General features: G+C 48.9%; 1 protein-coding gene across 1 annotated transcript; it reads right to left on the reverse strand.

Annotated features, from left to right (window-relative positions):
• Positions 1 to 203: 203 nt before the first annotated feature.
• On the reverse strand, positions 204 to 25,560 carry LOC144946671 (uncharacterized). Its single transcript, XM_078875747.1, has 4 exons — positions 24,788 to 25,560; positions 7,211 to 8,516; positions 3,729 to 3,783; positions 204 to 1,139 (listed from the first exon to the last, which is right to left on the reverse strand). The coding sequence occupies exons 1-4, from the start codon at positions 25,217 to 25,219 to the stop codon at positions 1,085 to 1,087; spliced, it is 1,848 nt and encodes a 615-aa protein (XP_078731873.1). The 5' UTR covers positions 25,220 to 25,560; the 3' UTR covers positions 204 to 1,084.
• Between the last annotated feature and the right edge of the window lie 1,187 nt (positions 25,561 to 26,747).

Here is a 26,747-nt window from a genome sequence, read left to right on the forward strand (position 1 = left end):
GGTCCGTAGTCGCACGAATATAATGAACGTGTCTGGAACGTCCGTATATCACTATTGGAGATTCGTGCTCTGTCTCTCGATACCATTTTTTAAAAAGTATAAAACAAAAAAACCCACACAAATCACAACATGAACACAAAACGAAATGACGTCACGCGGCGCTGACGTTGACAAAGCCTCTCCGTGGTCGCGTGCGTCTAAATTCGTCAGTTAAATTTATTAAAAAAAATATAGGGCAATTTTCATCCACAATATTGTCCACCGCGTCAATATGTACAGTTTTAGTGACCTATGTATATGTGTATATATTTATAAACCGTTATATACAGACAGGGCGAAGAAAGAAACAACCATCGTAACAATACCGGTGAGAGCAATAATTGTCAACCGATGGATCAGAAGTCGAGAAATCAGATCACATTTTAAAATAAAATCCAGGACTACAATATCATTATTTATTATCATTTAAATTACAAATCATTAAACAGTAGGGCATTATCATCATCGTCGTCGTTATCAATCAATAGCTACTACATTCCCCGATATTACACACAGCAAACAAATGTACATATTTACCAACCTCAAAATACACACACACACACACGCTCACACAATTGTAGACCGCTGTTTGTCGAGTTGAATTATCCCCCCATTAACTGGTACAGTAATACCCCGGTCTACGTCGGGGATGCGTTCCCGAAATGTGCGACGACGACGCATATCGAAACGACGTTAAATCGAAGCGATTTTACAGGGTAGTAGTCGTGGTAGTGGGAGGGTGGTGGAGGCGATGGGGCTGAAAGGCGACAGATAACGCGAGCGGATGGACGACGATGCCGTCAGCGACGTAAGTGTGGGGGGGTTGAGGCGACGCAAATCGGGTGGTGGTGTTAATAAAGTGACGACGCAATTACTAAACGACGCAGAAGGGAGACGCGACCATCGGGGTATTACTGTATTGCGGTGTTCATGTTGTTATTCTTATATCACTGTGCCTTTATAAATGTTGCTTCTTTTGTGCGTGCGTGCGCGTGTGTGTGCGTGTGTGTGGATGCTTTCCATTTTGAATTTCTGATGTTTGTTTTCAGGCTGACGACAATGCTGGTAGTCCTACGGACGCATCCAACTCAGTGTGAGTTCTGCGAAGATAAAGACAATATACACACACACACACAAGACAAATCAAACACAAAGAGAATGCGCGTTAATTATTTCACAATTCACAATGACACGTTTAACCGGAGCTGTCCAGGGGCTGAGTTCCGGAAAAATACCCACAACCCACCTCGCACTCCCCCCCAGCCCCTTCCTCCCTCCCCTCCTGGGGGTTGACGGGCCAAGGAAAATATTCATTGCAAATTTAAACGCAGCATGCACATGTGTGTGTGTGTGTTTAATGTAGCGGGTAGCGCGCTGCGTTACAACCCCGGCGACCCGAGTTCGATTCCCGCTCACGGTCAACACAAGTGACGATTATCTGAAACGGTCCTGGGCCTCCCCTAGATCGACTCAGCCTCAAATGAGTATATGGTGCGATGTGTAAACATCGCCACTAGGGAGACAAGGGCGGTCTGGCGTGGTGTTCTTCACCCACCCCCTCGTGTGTCGTGCCGGCCTTTTTAGGTGATGCTCGCTAACAGCACTTGCCCCAAAAGTATGTTAAGGCTATACGGGGCATCTTTGTCTTTGTTATATATACGTGCGGGGAGCGGTGGTGTAGGGGTAAGCGTACTGTGCTTCGAACCTGGCGATCCTGAGCTCGATTGGCGCTCACGACCAATACGAAATGCCGATTATCTGCACCGCTGCTGGGTCCTCCCCTAGGTCGACTCAGCCCTAAACAAGTGCTTGATGCGGTGGTTGTAAACATTAGCTCTGAGCGGGGGATATTTGTAGGTATCCGCATCAAATCAACAGGAATGCCGTCGACCTCTCGTCAAATCTCGGGTTAAGCTCAGCAGGTTCCTACCTGGATAGCACTTTGGGACGGGGTAAAAACCACATTGCTTTGCACATTAACACAAACTATTGTACTGCACTCCTATGCACCCGCGTCTGACCCCGCATTCGCCGACTACGCGGTCGAGTCACGCTTGTCGAAGTGCAGCACAGACGGATTCAACGATCCATCGCCTTTCGCGACACCTCGTGTTAGCCAGCTGCGAGCCCAAGCCTCGACATGCCTTGCAGCTATTCTCAGGCAGAGAATGACAGACGGGTGCCGTCCATCCAAACGCGAACTACCTGTGCGTCCGGCACGTATCGTGCGATTTGCAGAGCGAACGGAGCGCGTGTTTGTCGTTTGCGTTGTTAACGGCGTGCAGTATATAAACCTGACACAATAAGTACTGTCTTGTGTGTGTGTGTGTTTATACATCCATTGTTGTCACCTGTTTGTTTACATTACATATACGCATTGTGATGGCGTATGCAATCGTACGAGATATATATATGCAGTCCGCACGTTATATGTGTGTACAGTCTTTCTGTAAATCCACTGCTGGATGAAGGCCTTACCCAGGAGGGTCGTGGGGGGAGGGCGATTTGATCGACCATACTTCACCATACCGAGACTGCATTCATCATCATCATCATTATTATTATTAACTATGAATAAATGTTGTAGAATTACACGAGGACATTTCATATATTGAAATAGATATATTGAAAGAGCCCATTCGTAAAGTTGGGTTAACCCTCCCCTCTGTGCTAAGCACGATACGCGTGTGAGTGCGTGCAGCGAACGTCTCGGTTAATCGATTCCTATCGATATTAAGCTCACGACAATGCATAATAATTAGATAAATGAATTGTGCTTTGTGACGGAGGCTCCGCTCCCTCCCTCCAGTACGACACGCGGCTTACAGATCTCATGAAGTTACAAAGCGTAAAGTGAAATAAAAAATAAAAATCTCGATCTTAATCTCGACTCATTTCAAAGGGGCACCCCCAGTGGCAGCTGCACCTTCATTGCATGTTGGTGTACATGCAATTAATAAAGTACAGCAATGTACTGAATATTTCGATTTAAAGCTTTCGTGACTGCAGGGATTCTTCTTCTTGGTTCTTTCGGAAAAGTCACGTAAAATGGAAATAATAAAATAATAAAAATAAAACATAATAAAATAGAAGACAGAGTCTGTCTTCTCGACAGACCTGTTCTCCACCTGAGGACGGCTGCTTGCGTTGTGGCCGAAACGTCGTGAGAACTATTTTATTACGTTTCATTTTTATTATTTTATTATTGCCATTCTACGTGACTTTACCGAAAGAACCAAGAAGTACTGAATATTGTATCAATATTAAGGACGCGTGTTCACCCCCCCCCCACCGCAGTTATGCTATGCCGTATAGCATCACTGATATAATCCTACTGCGTATAGTATCAACGGTAGGAATTTAGACTCCATTTGTCAATCCACTGCTGGATGAATTTGTATTGTGAGTTGTTCGACAGCACTTCGAGCACGTCGCTTAGGGCGCCAGAGGGTTGGCGAAGGTGGGAGGGGAGATGCCCACGACCCGATGTCTGCACATCTCGTTCGCCTTGGTCTGGAATCGAACTCAGGTGGCCGCATGAAGAGCTGCCGCTTCGTTAGGCTAACCATTGCGCCACCGCTCTCCTCCCCCCCTCCCCCCTCTACCCCATTGTAAATGAATGTACACCACATACGTTATTACAAAGCTGAATAATTCAGAAAGAAATTGCGAAATAAATTGGTGCTTACCGTCTGTGCACCGGCTGGAACGCGGTTTTCATCGTTGAAGGGCTGGTCAGCGATTCTTTATATGAAACAAAACAAAAATACGCGTCACAGTTAATTATTAAAATAAAACAATCCGATGTACCACTTGCCATGAGTAACTTAAAGTATCATCATCATCATCAGCCATGTCAATCCGCTGCTGGCATGACGATGGCCTCACCAAGCCACCTCGCAACGATCCACCGAGCATCGGTACACGCGCTCATTTCATCGCTCCATCTCCCACTCGACGTTCTCTCTCTATCGGTATGATATAGAGTATACAGACAAATACAAAGATGCCCCGTGTAGCGTCACCAGACTGTTGGGGGCAAGTGCTGTTAGCGAGCAGCACCTATGAAGGTCGGCAGGGCACACGAGGGGGTGGTTGGTTCAGCACCGCGCCCGACCGCCTTTGTCTCTCTTTCTCGTTGTGATATTTACACACCGCACCAGGTTACTCGTTTGAGGCTGAGTCGACCTAGGGAAGGATCGATTCAGATATGATCTAGTCTTTGCGCACACACACGAAACCGCCTGCATTGTCACAGTACATATCTTAACACGTATTGTGTTTTCGCATAAGAAACAACTGATGTAAATGGACACTGATGTTCTGCAAAGGGCTAAAGAGATAAGTTTTAGATTTAGTTAGCCCAGCCGATGCTTTCGATAGCACAAACGGAACATGACAATCTAATTTCATTTATAAAACTGGGTCCCGGCATGAAACGACTGAGCGGAGGTTGATTTGGTTTCACTCATAGAGCGCGGGACTCAGCCTGATGAAGTTCCACATCGTCAACGTCGTCATCGTAATCGGTGAACCGAGTAATTCGCCTCCCGCGGAGTGTGACGCCGAAGCCAATAAAAAGCGGACGAATCGCTTACGAGCAGCAGACGCGTGCCTATGTTTTAAAATAAGTTTCCATGGAGCTGTTTATTGATTTTTAAAAATAAAAACCACTTTTACAATCTGAAATCAACGTTATACAATGGAAATTTGCGTCGATTGTTGAAGCATAATAATAACGAGAGTATTCCAATTTAATGTGGAGCCAACGTTTAACGCTGCTATCAATGACACAAAGCCGATGCCAATAATCGCTCCGAACGCGGCCGAAGTCGGTCGAATCTCAGAAGAAAATGCAAAGCGAGAGGCCTAAGCCCCCCCCCATCCCCGTGTTCGTATATCACGCGTACGCGCGATCCAACAGCCCGGAGGCTTGCCAGGTGTCGTAGGTTCTGTTGGACTTGCGAGAAAGTGGCCGGGAGGTTGCGACTGTGTGTTCGGATGCCTCCTTCACGGTCGGTTCTGCTGGGACCTCTCCCGTGACGATGCTAAACTCTCGTTAAGAGTGACGCAACAAAAATTAATAAAGCAGCACGCACAAGATCGCATCGTAGCAGCGAATCACGCCTCTTGTCGTGGATTGGAGGCGACACGATGGCAAGATGTCAACTACACTCCGTCCTGGTGTACGATCTCGACCCTGACGATTCCTGTATATTTGGCGGTGGGGGTAGAGGGGGTTGTTGCATGTCTCTCTGTCTCTCCCCCGTGGTGGCGTTTGGATTTAATTCTAGATCTGAAGCTTTCGTGACTGCAAGGAATTCATACTGTTTGTTTTTTTCGGTGAAGTCACGTAGGTGAAAAATAAAATAAATGAAAAGAACTAAATTAAATGTTTTTCTCTCCAGGTTCTCTGGTGTTTTCTATCCACGTTTAGAAACACGGGTTTAGAGCATTCGACTGCTGTGACATTTCACGTGATGATAAGCCCACTTCGTTGAGCTACCAGGTAAAATGTAGAATACATACTCTTAGGTTTTTCGGTAAAGTCACGTAGGTAAAAATATTTTTAATTAATAAAAGTAAAAAAAAAACTTGATACAGTAAATCTGGCTGTGACGGTCCCACCTGATGACGGAGACTTGTGTTGCCTCCGAAACGTCGTGATTTATTATTTTATTTCTATTATTACTTTGATTAATTTAAATTGAATTTTTGTACCTACGTGACTTTACCGAAAAAACCTAAGAGTATGAATCCTTGCAGTCACGAAAGCTTCAAATCTAGAAGAAAAAAAATGTAGAATAGTTTAGTTTATATTTTGGGCAACAGGATTTTGGTTTCTGGCTCTCGATGGGCAACTCATTGTTGGAGAGACCCTGAGGTTCGCTAGGAGGTCTTTAATTCCCTCCATAGTGCACGGGACACTTTGGTAATAGCCTACGCATTGACCGCTAACCAGAGTCTAACTGAGTTGTTTTGTGATCAGCGGCTCAGTCGGAGAGGTTCGGCGATGATAGAGATTAATCGTACGGGCACGCCAAGGATATACTCTGAACCTTTACATTGATTTGAAAACGTTTATTTTTAATCAGTGTCTTTGTTTTATATCATCAAACGCAAGCCTGTATGTAAACTTATCCTGGTAATACATGTTTTTACTTTTTTTGTTTAAGTCTGTTTAAAATGCTGTTATCCTATCTAGACATAAGCCACTATAGGAAATTGCACATTCCAATGGTGAGGCTGCATCATATCCATAGGACAGCCACTGTTGGTTGTACTCTCCCCCCCCCCCACCACCTTACCAACGCGTGCCAACCAGCGTGGTGAAGTATGGGCAAACAACTCACGCCACTGACACGGCCATGGGGAGGTCTTCATCCAGCTTTTTATCGATAACTGTCTGTAAATAATGCCACTTTAAACACACGTGGAATTAAGTATTTGTCGTCTTTTATCATTATTATTTAATATGTATCATTACTGTTTGTTATACTTACAAGTGTTCAAACCAATTAAAACCACAAACTCCACAAACTTCTGTCCCAGCTATCTTGCGACATGGTCGGCAGCCACGAGCCCGTTCTAAGATGGGCCGTCTGGAACGCTCTTCCTTCCGATATGAGGAACCCACTGGGAGCTATTCCGCTTATAAATAATCATCGACTCGGTTGAAACCTCATTTCTTTAGAACTGATTTTTTGTGTTGCGTTTGTTTTCCTTCCTGCGGCACCTCCGATTAGCACGGTTGGCTACATACGGTGCGAAAGAAGTCCAACACACACACACACACATGCACACATCCCTCGGGGTGTTTACGGCTTGCATTCATTTCCGCCTCGCGCCGCGTGCTTCCCACCGCGATTGTCCGACGTTTCGCACCACGTGCCGGAAAGCATTTTTCGGGAACGGAAGAAAAAAATCACTCAACGTTTCGGAGAAGCTCCCGTGACAGGCGGTGGCACAAAACGTCGGACAATCGCGCGCCGAACAAACACAGCGCAGAGCCACGCAAGGAACGACAGTGAGAGAACAAAAATCTGCGCCAGAATATTGATTACAGTGGAGGGAATCCAGATGAGCTAATGCAGCTCTGTGAGTTTTTTATTTATTTTTCTCGTAAGATGTCCAAAGACAAACCCTGCCTCGGCCGTGTGATCAATCTCACCTTGGGCAGCCCTGGTCAACTGGAGGCTGTTGCTGGGCGCCTGGTAGAGGCTGTTCGTCGCGTTGACACCCACGCCGACAAACCCGGCCGCCGCCGCCGCCGCCGCTGCGACCACTCCCGTGCCACCTCGCTGACTCGCAATGCCCAAAAATTCCGCCTGCCTCAACAGGAAACTCTGCTGCTGCTGATGCTGCTGCTGCTGATGGCCTTGGTGATGGTGGTGTTGAGTTTGATGGTGGTGGTTGTTGTGGTGGTGGTGGTGGGGAAGCCCATTCTGCTGCTGCTGGTGCTGGTGGTGGTTGTGCTGAGGACTTTGTTGGTGGAGTTTGCTACAAAGGATGGCTGCTGCTGCAGCTGGACTGTAGAGATAGGCCGAGGGCCCGCCGATCTGGCCGCACGTGTGTTGCGTGACGCTGCTGGGAGACCGTCGTGGGCTATCCGGGGAGGTGGCAGTTTCGGCAAGCGACCAGATTTTTGGCCGAGCGGGACCCACCGGCTCAGGCTGGCTCTCACGATGACCTTGCTGCTGCTGCTGCTGCTGAACGTTGGGATTCTGTTGCTGATGATGATGCTGCTGCTGCTGCTGCTGCTGGTGATGGTGGTGGTGTCGAAGCAGTTGAGGTGCCCCTTGACTCATGACCACCAGAGTAGGAGAGCCGGGCTTGGACGCGGTCGGAGCCTCGGAGGAGAGACAGCTCGCTGGGGACGTTCTCATGCCGGGCGCAGTCTGTCCCTTGACCACCTCCCGCATCTTCAGGTCGGCCTCCATCGCTCCGTCGCGATCATCCCTGCTCAAGTCTCCACTGTCCTCCTCCTCCTCGCACTTCTCAATGTCGATGTTCTCCAAGTCGATCTCTTCATCGTCGTCGTCATCGTCCTCTTCCGCCTCCTCCTCGCCCACCGCCTCGTCCTCCTCGTCCTCCTCCTCCTCATCCTCCTTCCTATCCACCTCGGCGTCGCTGCCGCACGAGTGTCCCTCTTCGTCGCTACGACTCCGCGGGGCCCACGTCACCTTGTTCTCCTTCTTGAGACGCCGGCGAGCATTGGCGAACCACGTGGAGACCTGCGTCAGCGTCATCTTGGTGATGATGGCCAGCATGATCTTCTCGCCCTTGGTGGGGTACGGGTTTTTGCGGTGCTCGTTGAGCCACGCCTTGAGCGTCGCCGTGCTCTCGCGGGTCGCGTTCTTGGGACGGGATGGGTCCGTGTACTGGAAGCCGCCGTAGGGGCTGTAGTAGGCGGCTGTTGGGTATGGGAAGGAGGAGTGCTGTAATCCTGGGCTGTCCTTGATCTCGTAATGAGAGCCCTTGGATCGGAGGGAGAGAGAGAGAGAGGGAGAGCGATAGAGACGGAAAAGAACATCAAGGTGGTGCCTTGTTATCGATATTATTCATCATTGATTGCTATTGATGGTCAGCATCACTATCATTATTAATATTATTATGATCGTAATTGGTGTCAATATTGACATTGATGGCATCATCGTCATTGTAATTGGTGATGTCAGAAGCACCATGATGGTGATGATGGTAATTGGTGTCAATATTAGAATTTGCGGCATCATCATCATCATTATTATAATTGGTCTCAATATTATAATTGATGACATCGGTGTCATCAATATAATTGATGTATTCGTAATTATTATGATTGGTGTCGTCATTAGTATCGTTGATGGCATAATGATTCTCGTAAATAATTGGCGTTTTTAAAAATTGTCAACATGATTATCATCATCATCGTAATTAGCATCATTATCATAATTGATCTAGGAATTTATCACCACCATAATCAACAGTGATCTATTGATTCATCATCGTCATCATTTATCGCAGCATCACTATCATCATGAGTGTCATCATCATCGTCATCGTCTTCATCTTCATTCGTGGTATCATCGTTAAATTCATAATCATCCTCATCGATGTAAGAGACACCAACATCATCATCATTATCATCATCACGAGGGCAAATTGGCCTCAATACCATCCTTGATTTAACCAAACGTGGGACCATTGGAATCCATCACCTCTTTAAAGTACGACGGCCTTCATTGAACCAAATCCGCACAGCTTAACGCACTGAAACGCGATCGCAGGACCATAATGCCCTACGCGAGCGAATAACAACAACAACAACAAACAAACATACTTCTGAAGTCTTTAACGTCATTCTTTGATATCAGCAGACGGCACGCTTTGATCAATTAGCGTGGCAAAGCGAGGAGCGATTCGCTTCCACGGTTACCGGTTCAAGTGGCGAGACCAATTTAAAAAAAAATGCCCTCAGTTGGGCAATCGTCGTGAATCATCCAGCCATGGTCTATCTACTGCTGAATTAATCCCTCAATCACCCTGCCCCCTTCCCCCCAAGTCGCCACCATCACCCCCCCCCCCCCCCTTACAACGTTTCGTGATTCAACGATCCGTCGCGCGTGCCGGTTTCATCGCTCCGTCTCCATGGCGGTGAAGGGCAGCAACTCCGTGCTCGCGAAGATATAACCGCGTGATGTGCCGTACAAATGTTGAACTATATATTCTGTTGCAATTTATTTTTTGTTATTGGTCAAACCACGCGTTCCGTTTTATGGATAAAACCAAACGCATGCGTCAATAACACGAAATAAAAAATATAAAAGGTGACGTTTTAGACAATGGCCCTTTTTCGTGATGTTACATTACCCCACTTTTTTTTGTTTCGCCTGTAACAGACTGTTGGGGCAAATTGCTTTTAGCGAGTAGCAAAACCTATTGAGGCCGGCACGGCACACGAGGGGGTGGGTGGCCAACACCACGCCCGGCCGCCTTTGTCTCCCTGGTGGCGACATCGCACCAGGTACTCATTTGAGGCTGAGTCGACCTAGGAGAGGCCCAGGACCGGTGCAAAAAAATAGTCACCGGTGTTGGCCGTGAGCGGGAATCGAACCCGGGTCGCCAGGTTCGTAGCGCAGCGTAGCGCTAACCGCTACACCACCGCTCCCCACGCACCACGCACGCGCGCACAGACAAGAACGATCGCGCCACGTGTAAATTCTAGTTCTCTTCTCGAAGGAGGCTTGGACAATCCGCCATATCCCCTGGTAGCGATGCCATCGAGCCTCTTGCATTCCGAATTTGCGTCCCCAAAAAGTCTCCGGCTACGAAGTTTCTCCGTGCCGCTCGATAGGGGGCAGCATGCTCAGCCTAAAGTTCCACATCACAGCTCGAAGCCTCCCGCCCAACACTCCTCTCTCTCTCTCTCGCAAAGACAAAGATCCCCCGTGTAGCCTCGACAGACTTTTTGGGGGGGGGGGGGGCAAGTGCTGTAAGCGAGCAGCAGCAGCAGCAACTTGTGAAGGTCCGGCGCGGCACACGAGGGGTGCTTGCACGTGCACAGTGCTCGCTTGTGTCGGTAACAAGCGAGAAAATCGTCTCTGGTGGAGTGTGACGATGAAGCCGATTGAAAGCGGACGAAAAACCCGCCACGGGCTTTTGTGATCATCATCGTCACCACCAGTCATGATGTATCCACTGCTGGATGAGTGTCCATCCGTCTCTCTATCTATCTTCCAAGCTGTCTGCTCGCCTCCCAAGCGCTCTAGCGATCGATTCATTCAGCGTCCGACTGAATTCGTGGCGATCTGTCGCTCCATCTCCGCGGCGGACGTCCTGTCGGGCGTGTTGCTGTTGTTTGTTGTTGTTTGGTGTTGCTGCTGTTCCCTCCTTGGGCTTGCGCTCCGTCGTTAGTCTCGAACACCGGCACCATCATCGATCCCTTTAGCCGTGACGTGCCAAAGCCGAATTGTCCCATCACGTTACCTTTCCCTTAACAGTTCAATAAGCGATTTCTTGGATTTTATATTTTAATTATATTAATATATTTTTTGATGCCTTACTTTGCTGCGTATGTTGTTGACGGTGCCGGCTATAGGTACAGTATATAATACACGACTGCACTTAGACCAAGGCGCAAGTTGATCGGTCGCCCTCGATTAGCCGAGGAGTGGAACGCATCCGAAAGAGAGAGACAGAGAGACAGAGACAGCGAGAGAGACAGAGAGACAGAGATAGAGAGACAGAGACAGTGAGAGACAGCGAGAAAGACAGGGATACAGAGACAGAGACAGTGAGAGACAGCGAGACAGAGAGACAGAGAGAGAGACAGCGAGACAGAGAGACAGAGAGAGAGACAGACAGAGAGACAAAGAGAGACAGACAGAGAGACAGAGAGAGAGAGACAGAAAGAGAGACAGAGAGACAGCGAGAGACAGCGAGAGACAGAGAGACAGCGAGAGAAAGAAAGAGAGACAGACAGACAGAGAGACAGCGAGACAGAGAGACAGACAGTGTCCGCGCAAGTCCACCGTGGGAGATGGAGCGATGGAATCAGCACGTGCGCGACTGCTGGGCGGATTCGTTGCATCCGCAGGGATCGTGTGAGACGCCAAGGGGCCTCTTTGTTGGGGGTGGCCATCGTCTAGCAGTGGATCGATCATGTCCGACGACGACGACGATGATGATGATTATGACGACGATGATTATGACGACGATGATTATGACGACGATGCTTCGTCATTACACGTCACAGACGAATCGTTGGGTGCCGCGTGTCGAGTTCGAGTCGCCCCTTTCGTTTGCTCTGGCCACGCTAATAGTCCGCTAATGGGGTCAAATTGCCCATTTAAATTGTTATTGTTACTTAACGCTGCGTCCCCCCCCCCCTCATGTACTGAGTGTGCGTGCGTGTGTGCATTAGGGGAGCGGTGGCGCGGTGATTAGCTTAACAGCGCGACGAGATGTTAACTACCTTGCCTGGTATACAGAAGGTCGTGGATTCGATCCAGATCCTGACGTCTGCTGCTGTATATTTGGAGTCTGCGGTGTCTCTCTCTCTCTCTCTCATCATCACGGTGGCTAGGAAATGTTAACGACCTCGCCTGGTACACAGGAGGTCGTGGGTTCGATCCCGACCCTGACGCCTGTTGCTGCTTTATATTTGGAGTTTGCGGTGTCTCTCTCTCCACGTGTTCGCGTGGATTTTTCTCTGGGTCCTCCGATTTTTCCCTCCGCATTTAAAATCAACGTCACGCGTTTCGAGTATTCGGCCGCTATACATTTCCACACGATGGAAAAATCCACACTATGGAAATGTATAGCACGGGGAGGGACGAGGGGTGGGGTGGGGGGAAGACAAAGGCGGCCGGGCATGGTTCTAGATCGCTCAGAAGCACTTACCCCCAACAGCATGAAATCACGCCAGTTTATCTGAAGCTAGTTTTATTTGTGGCTATGTAAAGCGAACATAAATAGTCTCTGAATTATGGGCCCTAACCTAAAACGTCGGCTCCATTAACATATATATGCACGCACACACACGCACACACACAACGTGTTGCGCTTATTAACAAAGCGCTGTCAACAGAGCTTTTTACTCGCTTTGCATCGGCTTTAGCGTCACACTCCACTAGAGGCGAGTTACTCGGTTCACAGACGATGGGCCTCGTGTCGTTATCATTTGCGTGTTCGTCCGTTCGATCGGCGTGTCGCGAACGGAACCGAATCAACGTTTCAGCCGTTCAACTCTTTCGGAGTTCCAAAAAAAAGAACAAAAAATTATTGGAAATTATTTGGAAATAATGTTTTTTGTTAGTTTTTAAAACGTTTCCGGGACAGATCATCATCATACAAAACACACGATTTGCATGTAACCGTATGAATTGGTCGTTTCTATAAAAACGATGTTTAGGAAGTTTCACCGAAAGAGTGATATCATTTAAGTCTAAAATACACGCGCGTAAAGCATACTGCTCTGAAGTTAATAACATTTGACTAAATTACGTTCATATATTTGTGTTCATCAGTACCGTGGTAAAATCAATACAATAATCATCGGCTCCCCTACCACGCCGTGTTGGTCACGGGGGAATCATTGTTCGACCATACTTCACCACTCTGGTCGTTACGGGCAGGTAGCTGGGAATGAGGGTGATCCAGGCAGGCCCGTTTCAGGTATCACTCGCAAACTGATGCTAGCCGTGAGCGGGTAGTTTGGTGATCGCAACGCAGTTGTCGCTAAAACACACAGTAGACCCGATGTATCGAGTAGAGAACATTTAAGTTCGATTCCCATACCGGGCCACCTCGCATTTTACTCCGGCGCAGATGATGATGATGATGGTTGCCATGAGAACTCGTGTTGATGATGGATATAATGATGCTGCTGCTGCTGCTGATGATGATGATGATGGGTACTGCTCGTACTGATCACGATGGTGTTGATTGCTCCTGTTGCTGCTGCTGATGATGTTGCTGCAAACATGTATCCGTGTTCTATTAATATATTAAAGCATTTGGGGTTAGTTAGTTCACGTCACAATCGTGAGTAATACAATATATTTGCAGACATGTGCGAGTGTGTTGTGTATGTTATCGACGCTTACAATCCCCAACGCGTATACACATATATACACAATTGTTTTGTGTATATATGTGATGCATATATATCTACACATTTTGAATGATGATAAATCGGATTATTATAAATGTCCCACAGACGAAATGTCGCCATCACAGACACCATCGTTGATGTGACGTGACGATGGCGGTGATGATGATCGTCATCATCATCATCAGCAGCAGCAAATTTTAAAACAACGTGAGCCAAAAGGTGCTTTGGGGTTTCAAACAACAACAGACCAGACTCTCAACCGCCACAAACGGCGTGCCAACGATACTATACATGCCCCCCTTCAGAATGAATGATACAAATACGTAACAATAACGTATTTGTTTTACCACCCAAAAATGTAAATTATATCATCATAATATTTACGTCCATTCCACGTGTGAGCTTTCTTGTCGTATTTAGTTTTAAGTGGTTTTTTTTTCTTCTTCCCAGCAGAATAAGTTCGTGGGTTCACACCTCGGCAAGTTGCATGCGACTCATCTCGCGTGCAACTGCATCACTCAATATGTGGAGGTCTCCACAACCGGTTGCTCGCAGGAGACACAAACTCGACTTCGACTTCAAAATCTTCCCAGACATGTTTGGAACCGCGGCCTCTGTTGTCAACGCGTGGTCGCGCAACGCGTTAGATTTCCAACGAGTCGAATCGGACCGTGAGTTTGCGCCGTTCGATTCCCCAAGTTGCGCAACAGCTCGCTGAGATGTGGACAAAGCGGTCGCGGTTCGGGCGCTGATTAAACTTGCGCGACTTCCAGAGCGGACGACCGGACGAGCGCATCGTAGCCCGCACGCACGGCAGGACCCTTCCTCTGCGACCCCTGGTTGTTGCGGGCAACTTTGCTGCGAGCAACTTTGCTCGCGGCAAACCGGTTGCTTCCGGCGGGGGGCGACAGACGGACGGTCTCCCGGAACGGCACTCCACCCCAATAGCGCGACACACGGAGGACAAACACCCCCCTCCTACAGCTGTAACACAGCCTCCACAGGCTGTTGGGGGAGCGGCAAGTGCCGATAGTTGGCATCTACAAATGTCACACACGCAACACACACACATCGCTCGACAAAGACGAAGATCCCCCTTATAGCCTTAACAGACTGTTGGGCAAAGTGCTGTGAGCGATCACCTATTTATGTAAGCCCGGCGTGTCGGTGAATAACACGACGCCCGGCCGCCTTTGTCTTCCCAGCGCTAATGCGTTACACACCGCGTCGGGCACTTATTTAAGGCTGAGTCGACCTAAGCGAGGCCCAGGCCCGCTTCAAATATTACTCGCCACTGTTCATTATTTTGGTCGTGAGCGGGAATCGAACTTGGTGGAGGTAGGGAGGTGGTAGGGTGGTGGGGTGTTCGTAGCGCAGTGCGCTAACCCACGACACTAGCGCTCCTTATCATCATCATCTCACACACGCACACGCAACCCTCTCTGTCTTCTCAAGATGCCGCTACGAACTAGAATCATTCAGGTCTTGATACGATTACAACTTTGAAGGTGCTCGTTGTTGCTGGGGCACACTGGGCGTACGCTCTGCAAACTGTTTATCTTCATCAACAACAACAATAACAACAATAATAATAAAACATCGCTCCGATCCGATCCACTGCGAGCAACTGGTTGCGCAAGTTGCACGCGACTTGGTTGCAGAGACGGCTGCTGTAAAAGCCAATCGGTTCGCACGCAAAAACCGAGTAGAGCAACTGCGCGCAACCGAGTTTTAAGCAACCGATTGCGATAGCTTGTGAATTGCGGACCCCGCGCGAGAGATCGTACGCATGGTATGGTCTCGCGAGATGGGTCAGGCTCTGTATATCATCATACCTAGTCGAATGGGGTCCCACAGTTTGTGTGGAGTGCTCTTACCAACATCGGAACCACCCTCCCCCCTTCACTGTGATCCTGACCAGCCGCCGCGCGGACTCTGCTGATGAGAGCCACAATGAACGAAACCCCATCCACGAGTCGCTTGCTGATGAGCCAGAGTAACACGAAGGTTGTTGTTGTTGTTGATGTTGTTGTTGATGTTGTTGTTGTTCGCGACGCTATATCTGCGTGACCCCGAGGCGACGTGAGACGTTCGATTCGCGATCATGACGAGTGACGTTTCTTGCAGCGCTTCACGAAGGCGCATTGCCCAGCGCGGTGAAGTATGGTCAAACTATAAACAAAACAACACCCGTATCACGACCCGCACGGCGAGAGAAGGCCTTCATCCAGCAGTAGATTCGCAATGCCACTGTAAATACTTTCAATTATATAACAATAAGCAGCATATCCTTTGGAGGTGGTCGTTCGTCCATCCCTCCAGCCAGCCAGCAAAACTTATTTGCGAAATAAAGTATCATGCTATGCATTGCACTATACATACAGCGTGATTATAAATGCATCTACAGTAGATAATTGTAACCATATACAACAGGGCACGTGATCATGATACGACTAACGGTGCTCTAGGCTAGTATGTGTCAATAGCAGATGATCACGTACAGGAATTACCACGGCACATTCTCTATCCACTGCTGGATGAAGGCATCCCCAATTGTGTACCACCAAACATTACTCGTATCTACAATCAATTATTTACGTATGCTATAATAATGCGGGTAATGTAATAGCTGTGCGTTTAATCGCTGTTCCACGAACATATATCCATATATGGTTTTAACGAAACATAAGCAATGCAGAACGGGTGGTTACAGTATATGTGTACAGCTGTATACCACATGAAGTGGTATCTTTGCTCTACGTATACTGTATATATACATAACCACGTCTAGTTCAGTGGGTTGAGATCCTTTACACTTTATGGGAAATCTGATCTCAGTCATATAAACCAATGGACATGTATTCCACATTATTATAGTCTAATATGAACTCTAATTTAAAACCTCAAATAGCTACAGCATGAGGCAGGGATTTTTTTTTTACATCAATAAACAACAACAGCCGCCATTCGCCACTAAGCGGCGGTGACGTCACCACGGCGCTTGTGCCAGGCTAGGTGCACGTTGATATCATAAATATATATATACACACTTTATTTTTTATTTTTCACCTACGTGACTTTACCGAAAGAACCACTGAGTATGGATTCTTGCAGTCACGAAAACTTCTAATCTAGAATATATATACACACACAGAGCAATAACATAGCATTTCTCAGAAAGGGGGCTTTTACTTAATTTAAACAATTTGTTTACGTGTGTATACATAAGAAACACGACTTTTTAAAATATAAACTGAAGACTACGATGTTATACCCATGTAAATGTCGAGTTCAACTATGTATTAGTATGTGTATATGTGTGCAGCTGGAATTAATACAAAGGCAGTATTCTTATTCAATTATTTCCACTAATACTATCAACATTTTTTTTTTACACGCGCAAAACCTGTGTTCATATATTATAACAATGTACACGGGGATAATCAATTGAAAAAAAACATCGCAAGTATTTATAAATCCACTGCTGGATGAAGGCTTCTCATTGCCGCGTCAATTATGGGGGGAGAGAGTGGGGGGGGGGGTGGGAGAGTGGGGGGGGGAGAGTGGGGAGTGTTATTGACCATACTTCACCGCGCTGGTCAATGCGGATTTGGTGACGGAGGAAGGCTACCGGTGAAGGCGTCACTCGACGTGGCCGCGTGCGCTAACTGCTGCGCCACCACTCATCGCGATATTTACACACGCAAGTGAAGAGTGGCAATTCAACGTAACGCGCGCGTGTGTGTAAAGGCCAGTGCCCGGAACGTTGGTCAATCCACGTTCGTTATTTTTTCTTGTGGTTGTTGATATGAGAAATACACACACACACATATATAAATAGCACGTCCATATCTGTTTGCTCACTGATAAAACAATAACCGAAATCCACTGCGCGATAATGACACCGCACTGCCATTGAGACAATTAGTTAAAGCAGACGTGGGTAAAAAAAAATAGTTAACTGTTGGTAACATTCACATTTAAACACATGTAATAAAAAAAATACACGTTAAATAATCAAATATTACGTATCCTCCCCCCCCCACCACCCCACACGGTCGCGTCTATGATCACATCAGTAAAATATTTTCAGTGTTTTTTTTTGTTGCTGTCTCAAATCCATTCCCTGCTAACCACAGCGATCTCTCTCTCTCTCGCTCGGCGTGTTTGACGTCCAGCGAGTGCGTTTATGTACAACGTTTATATCTGAACCCGTCCCGGGCCTCACCCCTAGGTCGACTCAGCCTTGAACGAGTACGTGCTGATGGGTGTTGCGAAACGTCGCCACTGGGAGAGACAAATTCGGCCGGGCGTGGTGGCGACCATCCATGACCCTCGTGTGTCAAAGTGCCGGCCTTCACAAGTGCTCGCGAAGAGCACTTGCCCCAACAGTCTGTTTGATGGCTATTCGGGTACGGGTTAAACTTTGTCTTGTTTATATCGCATCATCATCATCATCAGGAGCCATGGTCCATCCACTGCTGGATGAAGGTCACCCCTCCTTCCACCACCCGCCATGCAATTCATAATCTGCCTCGACACGTCGAGGCACGGAATATTGGTCGCTCCATCTCCCTTCCGTGGACGAACTCTCAGACGCGTTCCATCTATCGCCCGCCGCTTACGCCATCATCCTCGACCATCAGCCAGTGGCTAGGAGATGTTAACTCCCTCGCCTGGTACACAGGAGGTCGTGGGTTCGATGCCGACCCTGACGCCTGCTGCTGTATATTTGAAGTTTGCGTGTCTCTCTCTCATCATCATCACGGTGGCTAGGAGATGTTAACTCCCTCGCCTGGTACACAGGAGGTCATGGGTTCGATGCCGACCCTGACGCCTGCGGCTGTATATTTGAAGTTTGCGTGTCTCTCTCTCATCATCATCACGGTGGCTAGGAGATGTTAACTCCCTCGCCTGGTACACAGGAGGTCATGGGTTTGATGCCGACCCTGACGCCTGCTGCTGTATATTTGAAGTTTGCGTCTCTCTCTCTCATCATCATCATCATCAGGGTGGCTAGGATATGTTAACTACCTCGCCTGGTACACAGGAGGTCGTGGGTTCGATGCCGACCCTGGCGTCTGCTGTGCGTGTCTCTCTCTCCGTGGACGCTGGAGTCCTCCGGCTTCCCCCCCCACCTCCACATCGAGTTTCGCGGTCGCGCGTTTAGATCGTTTGGCTACCGGCCCTGCTATAAATGTCCACACGATGACAATACGTCACTTCGTTGAGCACTCATTTGTGGCCAGATTGCTCCCAAAAAAAGATAGTTATTTTTTTTATATATAGCTCAGTGGGCATTACCTGGTCAAATAAAATATAAATAGTTAGAAGTTTATCGACCATCATCACCCCCTCCCCTCCCCCATATGGAGCCGTAGCGAGCTCTCCGGACAGCTCGAGTGACGCCGTTTAGCCCGAGCGCGTCACGTCCTCTACCCCACGTGTGCCTCGCCCCCGTATCGACGGTGCGCTGATTGCAAGCGAGCCTGACTCACCTACCCACTCACCTACTCACTCACCTTCTCACTCACTCATCCGCTCACTCACCTACTAACTTCTTCAGTCACCTACTCACTCACTCACTCACGCACCTACTAATTCATTTCCTCACTCACCTACTCAGTCATTCACTCACCTACTCCCTCACCTACTCACTCACCTCCTCACTCACCTACTCACTTATTCACTCATTCACTCACCTACTTACTCGACCACATACTCACTCGCTCACCTACTCACTCACCTACTCACTCACCCACTCATTCACCTACTCACTCACCTACTCACTCACCCACTGACTCATCTCCTCACTCACCCACTCACCTCCTCACTCACCTACTCACCTCCTAACTCACCTACTCACTCACCTACTCACTCACCTACTCACTCACCCACTCACCTCCTCACTCACCTACTCACACACCCACTCATTCACCTACTCACTCACCTACTCGCCCACTCACTCACTTACTCAATCACCTCACTCACCTACTCGCCCACTCACTCACCTACTCACTCACCTACTCGCCCACTCACTCACCTACTCACTCACTAACTCACCTCCTCACTCACCTACTCACACACCCACTCATTCACCTACTCACTCACCTACTCGCCCACTCACTCACTTACTCAATCACCTCACTCACCTACTCGCCCACTCACTCACCTACTCACTCACTAACTCACTCACCTCCTCACTCACCTACTCACCTCCTAACTCACCTACTCACTCACCTACTCACTCACCCACTCACCTCCTCACTCACCTACTCACACACCCACTCATTCACCTACTCACTCACCTACTCGCCCACTCACTCACTTATTCAATCACCTCACTCACCTACTCGCCCACTCACTCACCTACTCACTCACTAACTCGCCTCCTCACTCACCAATGGCACTACTAACCCTCCTGGCGCATGGATATACACCAATTTGCCTTCATAGGCGACCGTGCGGGCCGAATTTTTCGTTGTACTGTGTCTTCTATGTTCCCGCGTCTAAGTTCCCCGCAGCCTCCACCACCCCGCCAATGGCTCGCGTGGTGAAGTATGGTCAATTCGTCCACCCCCTAAATCCAGCAGCTCCTTCACATCAGCTCCGTACGTGCGTACGTACAGCGGTGTGACGTTTCGGACGAGGACCCTACTTGGTGGTGCATTGGCTATCTCGGAAGAAATGATCTTTCTCCTCCAAACGCCGCGCGCGTGTTGTCGCCACCGTATCCGCCGTGGCAGCGATGACGATTCAATCGTCCATAGTAGAGGTGTTTTTTGGGTTAGGTCGCGTAAATATATAAATGTGTCGTTAAACCCTCCACCACTCGACACGGCCAACTAGTAAGGGTTGTCACGTAAACAGAACGTGGCCAATTCGTCACTAGTACAGCACTAACCGGTGTGTTGGAGAGCCAAGCCACAACATGTGCAATCTGAGTACGACGTTTCGCCACTAATTACAACCAGCTTCATCAGGCGACAGCCAGAGTTGGCTGTGTCGGGTGGTGGCGGGTTTCCACGACACATTTATCCATTTACGCGACCTAACCCAAAACAAACCCCTCTTTTATGGATGATATTGGTCGCGAAAGCCTGCCGCTACGTGTTCAACGATTCAATCGAACGTCCGTATTCCTTTTTTTATCGACAACTGAAAACTGGGACAGGCCGATCCATTTACAGATACCCCACCGCCAAATTGCCACATCTTTTGCTTCGTCTCCTCTGAGCGGATTGAACGTCGTCTGGGGAAGGCGGCGATGGCCTCGTGTCTCTTTGCAGAGCGGACGGCGCTAAAATTGTCCAGCGAGTGATCTCGAGGTTGGCGGGAGACGAGTGGTGGCTCGGGAAACTGAGTGCAAGAACAGCATCTGTGGGGTATCTGTAAATGGATCGCCGTCTGTGTGTGTGTGTATATATTGTTTTATTTTACTGAGCGTTAAATTATTCAACGTCGCGCGATCTGCCATCAGTGAACGACACACGTCAATTAGTTTTTATAGAGAGTTACGTCACTTTCAAAACAATATATTCATTATAAAAATCGTTTATTGGTGCGTAGTCGGTTTTTGTGTGCGTGTGTGTGTTTTAGTGCAGCGTGTCTATTTTTTATTTTGTTCATGGGTGTACAAGGACATTCGCGTAGAATTTAACTACGTGAGCGAGTGTGTGTGTGTGTGTGAGCATACACTGGCCTTAATAGATGCTCGCTAACAGCACTTGCCCCAACAGTCTGTGAAGGCTACACGGGGGATCTTTGTCTGTGTGTACTCGGGTGCCAACTCAGTGAAATCTCACTTCGCTGGGATCACGTCATTCCCTTGCGTTGTTGTCAGAACGTCACAACTCAGAATAAGTATCAATACGTGAGGAATCCGAAAAGCTTTCAAGCATTTTTTTTCCCACACACGTCCAGTTACAATCTGGTTCCACTCCGTTCGTATTTGCTTCAGGGTGTCCACAAGCCGGTGCGTTTCCCCAGCCTTCGTTCGCACGTATATCGAAACGTCGTACGTTGAACAACTTATAACACGCGTGCTGCCAGGATGCGTTCCCAGCCTTCGTAAGTTATCGCGCCATCCTATGCACGCATCGTGACGCGCGCCATTCGCTACGTCAACAAAGACAATTTCCTCCTGAAAATAACGTTGTATTTCATACCGCGTAGATTTAATGTAACGTTAAAAAAACTTGCGTAAATAAAGGAAACGTAGCGAAAAAAATAAATGTTATATTAATTTATATAGTCCTGTAAATAGACGAATGGATTATTTATAAATGTCAGTGTATTTATTCATTACTTTACTTTATTTTTGAGTGTAAAATAATGGTGAAAGACTTCCATAAACTTTGTTTATCGAAAATACGCATAACGTTACTGTACTATCGCTCTGTGTATATAGAGTGTCATCCTGCTACTCACCGACCTCACCTACCCGCTCACTCACCTACTCACCTACTCACTCACCTACCTACTCACTCACATACTCACCTACCCACTCACTCACTCACCTACTCACTTACTCACTCACTTACCCACCTACTAACTTACCCACTCACTCACTCACCCACTCACTCACTCACCTACCTACCTACTCACTCCCATACTCACTCACCTACCCACTCACTCACCTACTCATTTACTCACTCACCTACCTACTCACTCACATACTCACTCACATACTCACTCACATACTCACTCACATACTCACTCAAGATCTCCTCTTCTTCCCTGCGTCTATGCCCCCGTACACTGTGACTCTGTGTGCACAACCTCGCACATGCCGAGTGGTCAGTTCATGTGGACTTTGCAGAGTTTTCGTCTCTTGTTTTAATTAACGGGCGAATTAATAAAAGCAGCGGGCCTAATGTTGACTAAATCAAACTGCTAGTCTTTTGCGGTACCATCAAAACGTGTGTGTCTGTGTGGTATAATTTAAACTGCCTGTTTGTGTACGTGTCGAGTTAGTCGCTGCACGTGGAGGTGTATGCACGCACATTTATTAAGTATCGTATATGCGTCTGCAGCAAGGTAGTATACTGTGCAATTCGACAAATACGTGAAACATTTAATATACGAATGCATAGCACCTCTACGTAATACACGTATTGTTTATACACATTTATATTTAGTAGATGCGTGTATAAATAGTCAATGTAATACGTGAACATAGAATATTTTTTGCGTAGATGTTTGTGCATAGTATATATATGTAGTCAGTTAATTAACTTTCGTAAAACTTTTGCCCAAGTTCCTGATATAGAATATGTATATAGTTAGTAGTTTGTACACGTGTTTTTATGTAGAGTAGTTTGTGTATTATTAGAGGTAGGGCATATATTGCACGTATTGTTATCATCGAACACGTGTGCATTGGGTTAATGTATATGTACAACACTGTACACACCACACATACGCAAAGACAAAGATCCTCCGTGTAGCCTTAACAGACTGTTGGGGCAAGTTCTGCTAGCGAACACCACATATGCACAAACACAAAATAATACACACACATAGATATATGAATGTGTTTTGCTCACAACGCACACACAGCTGTATAGATTATGTGTTTGTACCACACACACGTAGATGTGTATGTATGTGTGTGTTTGTATATACACATCTGTACAGCACCACACACACATGTACACACATCACCCACGCACTACACAAACAAAGCCACATAGTGCTGTTAGCGAGCACCTATTGAGGCTGGCACGGCGGGGTCTTGTGGCCAGCACCACGCCCGACCGCCTTTGTCTCCCAGCGCGCCCGGCACTTGCACACGCTCTGCCAGAGGGACCTATTTAGTCGCCCTCGTGGGACCGCTTCGGCCACATTCGTAAGTTGACCGCGAGCCGGAGTCGAACTCGTGTAGCGTGTGGTTCGTAACGCAGCGCGCTCACCGCGACACGAGCCAAACTGTGGGCGAGATGACCACACGAAGCTGCACACGAACAAAGAGGCAAAGTTGCTCCGTAATGGACCTCAAGTGGCCGTTTGGGGCAAGTTGCTGCTAGCGAGCGCCTACGAATAGACGAGCGGGTGTGGTTTGTCCAACACCACGCTCGGCCGCCTTTGTCTCCCCAAGTGCCGATAGCTTAGACGCACCGCACCGGTGGTGTTCGTTGACGGCCGAGCCGTCCTAGGCGAAGGGCGAGAAGGCCCAGGACCGGTTCGAATATTTTTCGCCACCCTCCATCCACTCTTACATCATCCAAAGGTCCCCCGTGTAGCCTTAGCAGACTCTAGGGGGCAAGTGCTGTTAGCGAGCAGCGCCTACGAAGGCCGCCAACTGTGACACACGAGGCGGTGAGTAGCCAGCACCACGCCCGGCCGCCTTTGTCTCCCCCGTTGGCGATGTTTCACAGACCGCAACCAGCGGGAATTGAACTCGGAGAGGCCGCGTCCCTAGCGCAGAGCGCTCACCACGACACCAACGATCCGCACATCCGCAAGCGGACAACACAAACAAAGATCCTCCGTATAGCCTGAACAGATTGTTGGGGCAAGTGCTGTTAGCGAGCACCTATGAAGGCCGACACGGCACACGAAGGGGTGGGGTGGTCAACACCACGCCCGCCCGCCTTTGTCTTCCGAGTGGAGATGCTTACACATTGCACCAGGTTGCTCATTTCGAGGCTGAGTCGACCTAGGGCAGGCCCAGGAGCGGTCCAGATATTCGTCGCTGGTATTCGCCGTGAGCTGGAATCGAACTCGAGTCGCCGGGTTCGTGGCGCAGTGCGTCGGCTAACCACGACACTACCACGGTGACACACAAAGATCCCCCGTATAGCCTTAACAGACTGTAGGGGCAAGTGCTGTTAGCGAGCACCTATGAAGGCCGGCACGGCACACGAGGGGGTGGGTGGCCAGCACCAAGCCCGGCCGCCTTTGTCTCCCTAGTTTACGATGTTTACACACCGCACCAGGTACTCACTTGAGGCTGAGTCGACCTAGGGGAGGCCCAGGACCGGTTCAGATAAATCGTCACTGGTGTTGGCCGTGGCGCGGGAATCGAACGGTGTCGCCGGGTTTGTAGCGCAGCGCGCTAACCGCTACACTTACCGCTCCCCACACACGCACAACAGACACAGGCTGACAGACGAGCGCAGCACTCACTCGCTCACTCGTGCAACTCACCAACTGCGAGAAGACGCTGAGTTCGGCCGCCGTGTACGGCAGGAAGGCCCCGTACGCCTGCGCCGCGTACGGAGAGCCGTACAGCCCCAGCACGGCCGCGGCAGCTGCCGATGAATTCATTTGAAACTCCCGGCACTGCGATCCTCCTGCCTGCTGGGATGATGACACCGCTGCTGCCGCCGCTGCCGCTGCTGCTGCCGCTGCTGCGGATGATGATGATGACGACGTTGCCGCTGCTGCTGCTGCTGATGATGATGATGATGAAGAAGCTGCTGATGCCGCCGCCGCCGCTGCTGCTGATGATGATGATGATGAGATTGATGATGCCGCGTTTTGGGATGACAGTCGATCAACGAACAAAGCTCCACCAGTTTGTGCCGAGACCGATGATCCTACTGGGATGTATTGACACGTTATTTGAGAAAAGGACATTGCTGGCTGGGATGATTTAAAAAAAAAAGAGTTGCCGCTGATGATGCTGCTGCTACTGATGATGCTGCTGCTGCTGATGATGATGCTGCTGCTGATGCTGCTGCTGATGATGTTGATGTTCTCGTGGATGTCGCTTTGTCCGCTCCGTTCTCTGATCGTTGTATTATTATTCAAGGGCGAACACTGCTAACTATGAATAAATAGTGCGACTGGCAATGTATGGACAGTGGTGATTAGACAATTGTTATGATTGCCGAATCAATAAGGAGCAAAAGGCAATGCCTTCCCCTTACCCTTACGGCGTGTGCAGTACTCAATGAATATTCGTGTCTCTCTCTCTCTCTCTGTGTGTGCCTCTCTCTCTCTATCTCTTTCTCTCCTATGCCCCCCCACCACCCCGTTTTCCTCCTCCACCACCACCACCACCACCCCCCTCTCCTCCTCCTCCTCGGAAAAAAAAACACACACGCAGGTCCACCGCCGTTGCTAACACAAGCTCAAACCTTCGATGCACCCACGCTAAGCCCCGCACTCTCCTCCTCCTCCTCTCGCGCGCTCTCTCTCGCGCGCTGTCGTTCTTTTTTGCGTTGTTGCTTTGCAATTCGGGGGGGGGGGGGGGTGAGAAGAGGGAGGGGGCAGCGGTGTTGGGTGGGAGCAGAGGGCGCTTTGGTTTTTGGTTGAGAGGCGGGGTGGGTGGGTGGGTGTGGGGGGGGGGCGAGGTTGAGGGGTGATAAAGGCGAGAGGAGGAGGAGGAGGGTGCGGAGCAGGAGGCGGCGCAGGGGATGGAGTGAGTGACTTGAGCGAGTGTGGAGTTTAGAGTTGAGAGGGCAGAGGGGTGGATGTGCGGGGGGGGGACTTCTAGACTCTGGAGTTTGTAATCATCATAATAATATAACAGCTTACAAGTAGTCGTCGCGAGTGCTTGCGTCCACACGCACACGCGCGCGCGCGCGTGTGCGTGTGGGGAGCGGTAGTGCAGCGGTTAGCGCGCTGCGCTACGAACCTTGCGACACGAGTTCGATTCCCGCTCACGGCCACCAACAGCGGCGATAACGATTATCTGAACCGATCCCGCGCCTCCCCTAGATCGACTCAGCCTCAAATTAGTACTCTGCACGGCGGTGTGCAAAACAAAAAAAAATCGTCGTTCCGGGGGCCGTGGTGCTGGTCACGCCACCCCATCGCGTGCAACGCCGCGACTCCCCCGACAGCCCTTGCCTCCAAGAAGTCCGTGCGTGACAGGCTATACGGGGGATCTTTGTCTAGTTTAGTTCCACTGATGCGTCTGAGTTGGGAGGGCGCTGTTGAATAGTGAGTGCATCACTGCGTTTTAGGGAACACGCGGTTGAGGGTGGGCGGGTGGGTGGATGGTGTGTGTGTGTGTGACGTCTGTGTGTGAACCGTGGTGGTAGTGACTGTGTGTTGGGAGTTAACGAGTCTTTTTATTTGTTTACCAATCACGGTTGCTCAGTGGAGGGCAGATCTGAAATCACTAAACGCCAAATGCAGCACTCTTAAAGTTGTAACT

The sequence above is a fragment of the Lampetra fluviatilis genome, chromosome 42 (assembly GCF_964198595.1).
Source record: "Lampetra fluviatilis chromosome 42, kcLamFluv1.1, whole genome shotgun sequence".
Classification (NCBI taxonomy): domain Eukaryota; kingdom Metazoa; phylum Chordata; class Hyperoartia; order Petromyzontiformes; family Petromyzontidae; genus Lampetra; species Lampetra fluviatilis.

Coding starts and splice junctions, on each gene's coding strand:
- LOC144946671 (XM_078875747.1), bottom strand. CDS start 25,219: ATGTCCTTTTCTCAAATAACGTGTCAATACATCCCAGTAGGATCATCG. Junction 8,517..24,787: donor TCAGCGTCTTCTCGCAGTTG/GTGAGTTGCACG, acceptor CTCCGATCCAAG/GGCTCTCATTACGAGATCAA. Junction 3,784..7,210: donor GTTGACCAGGGCTGCCCAAG/GTGAGATTGATC, acceptor TTTCATATAAAG/AATCGCTGACCAGCCCTTCA.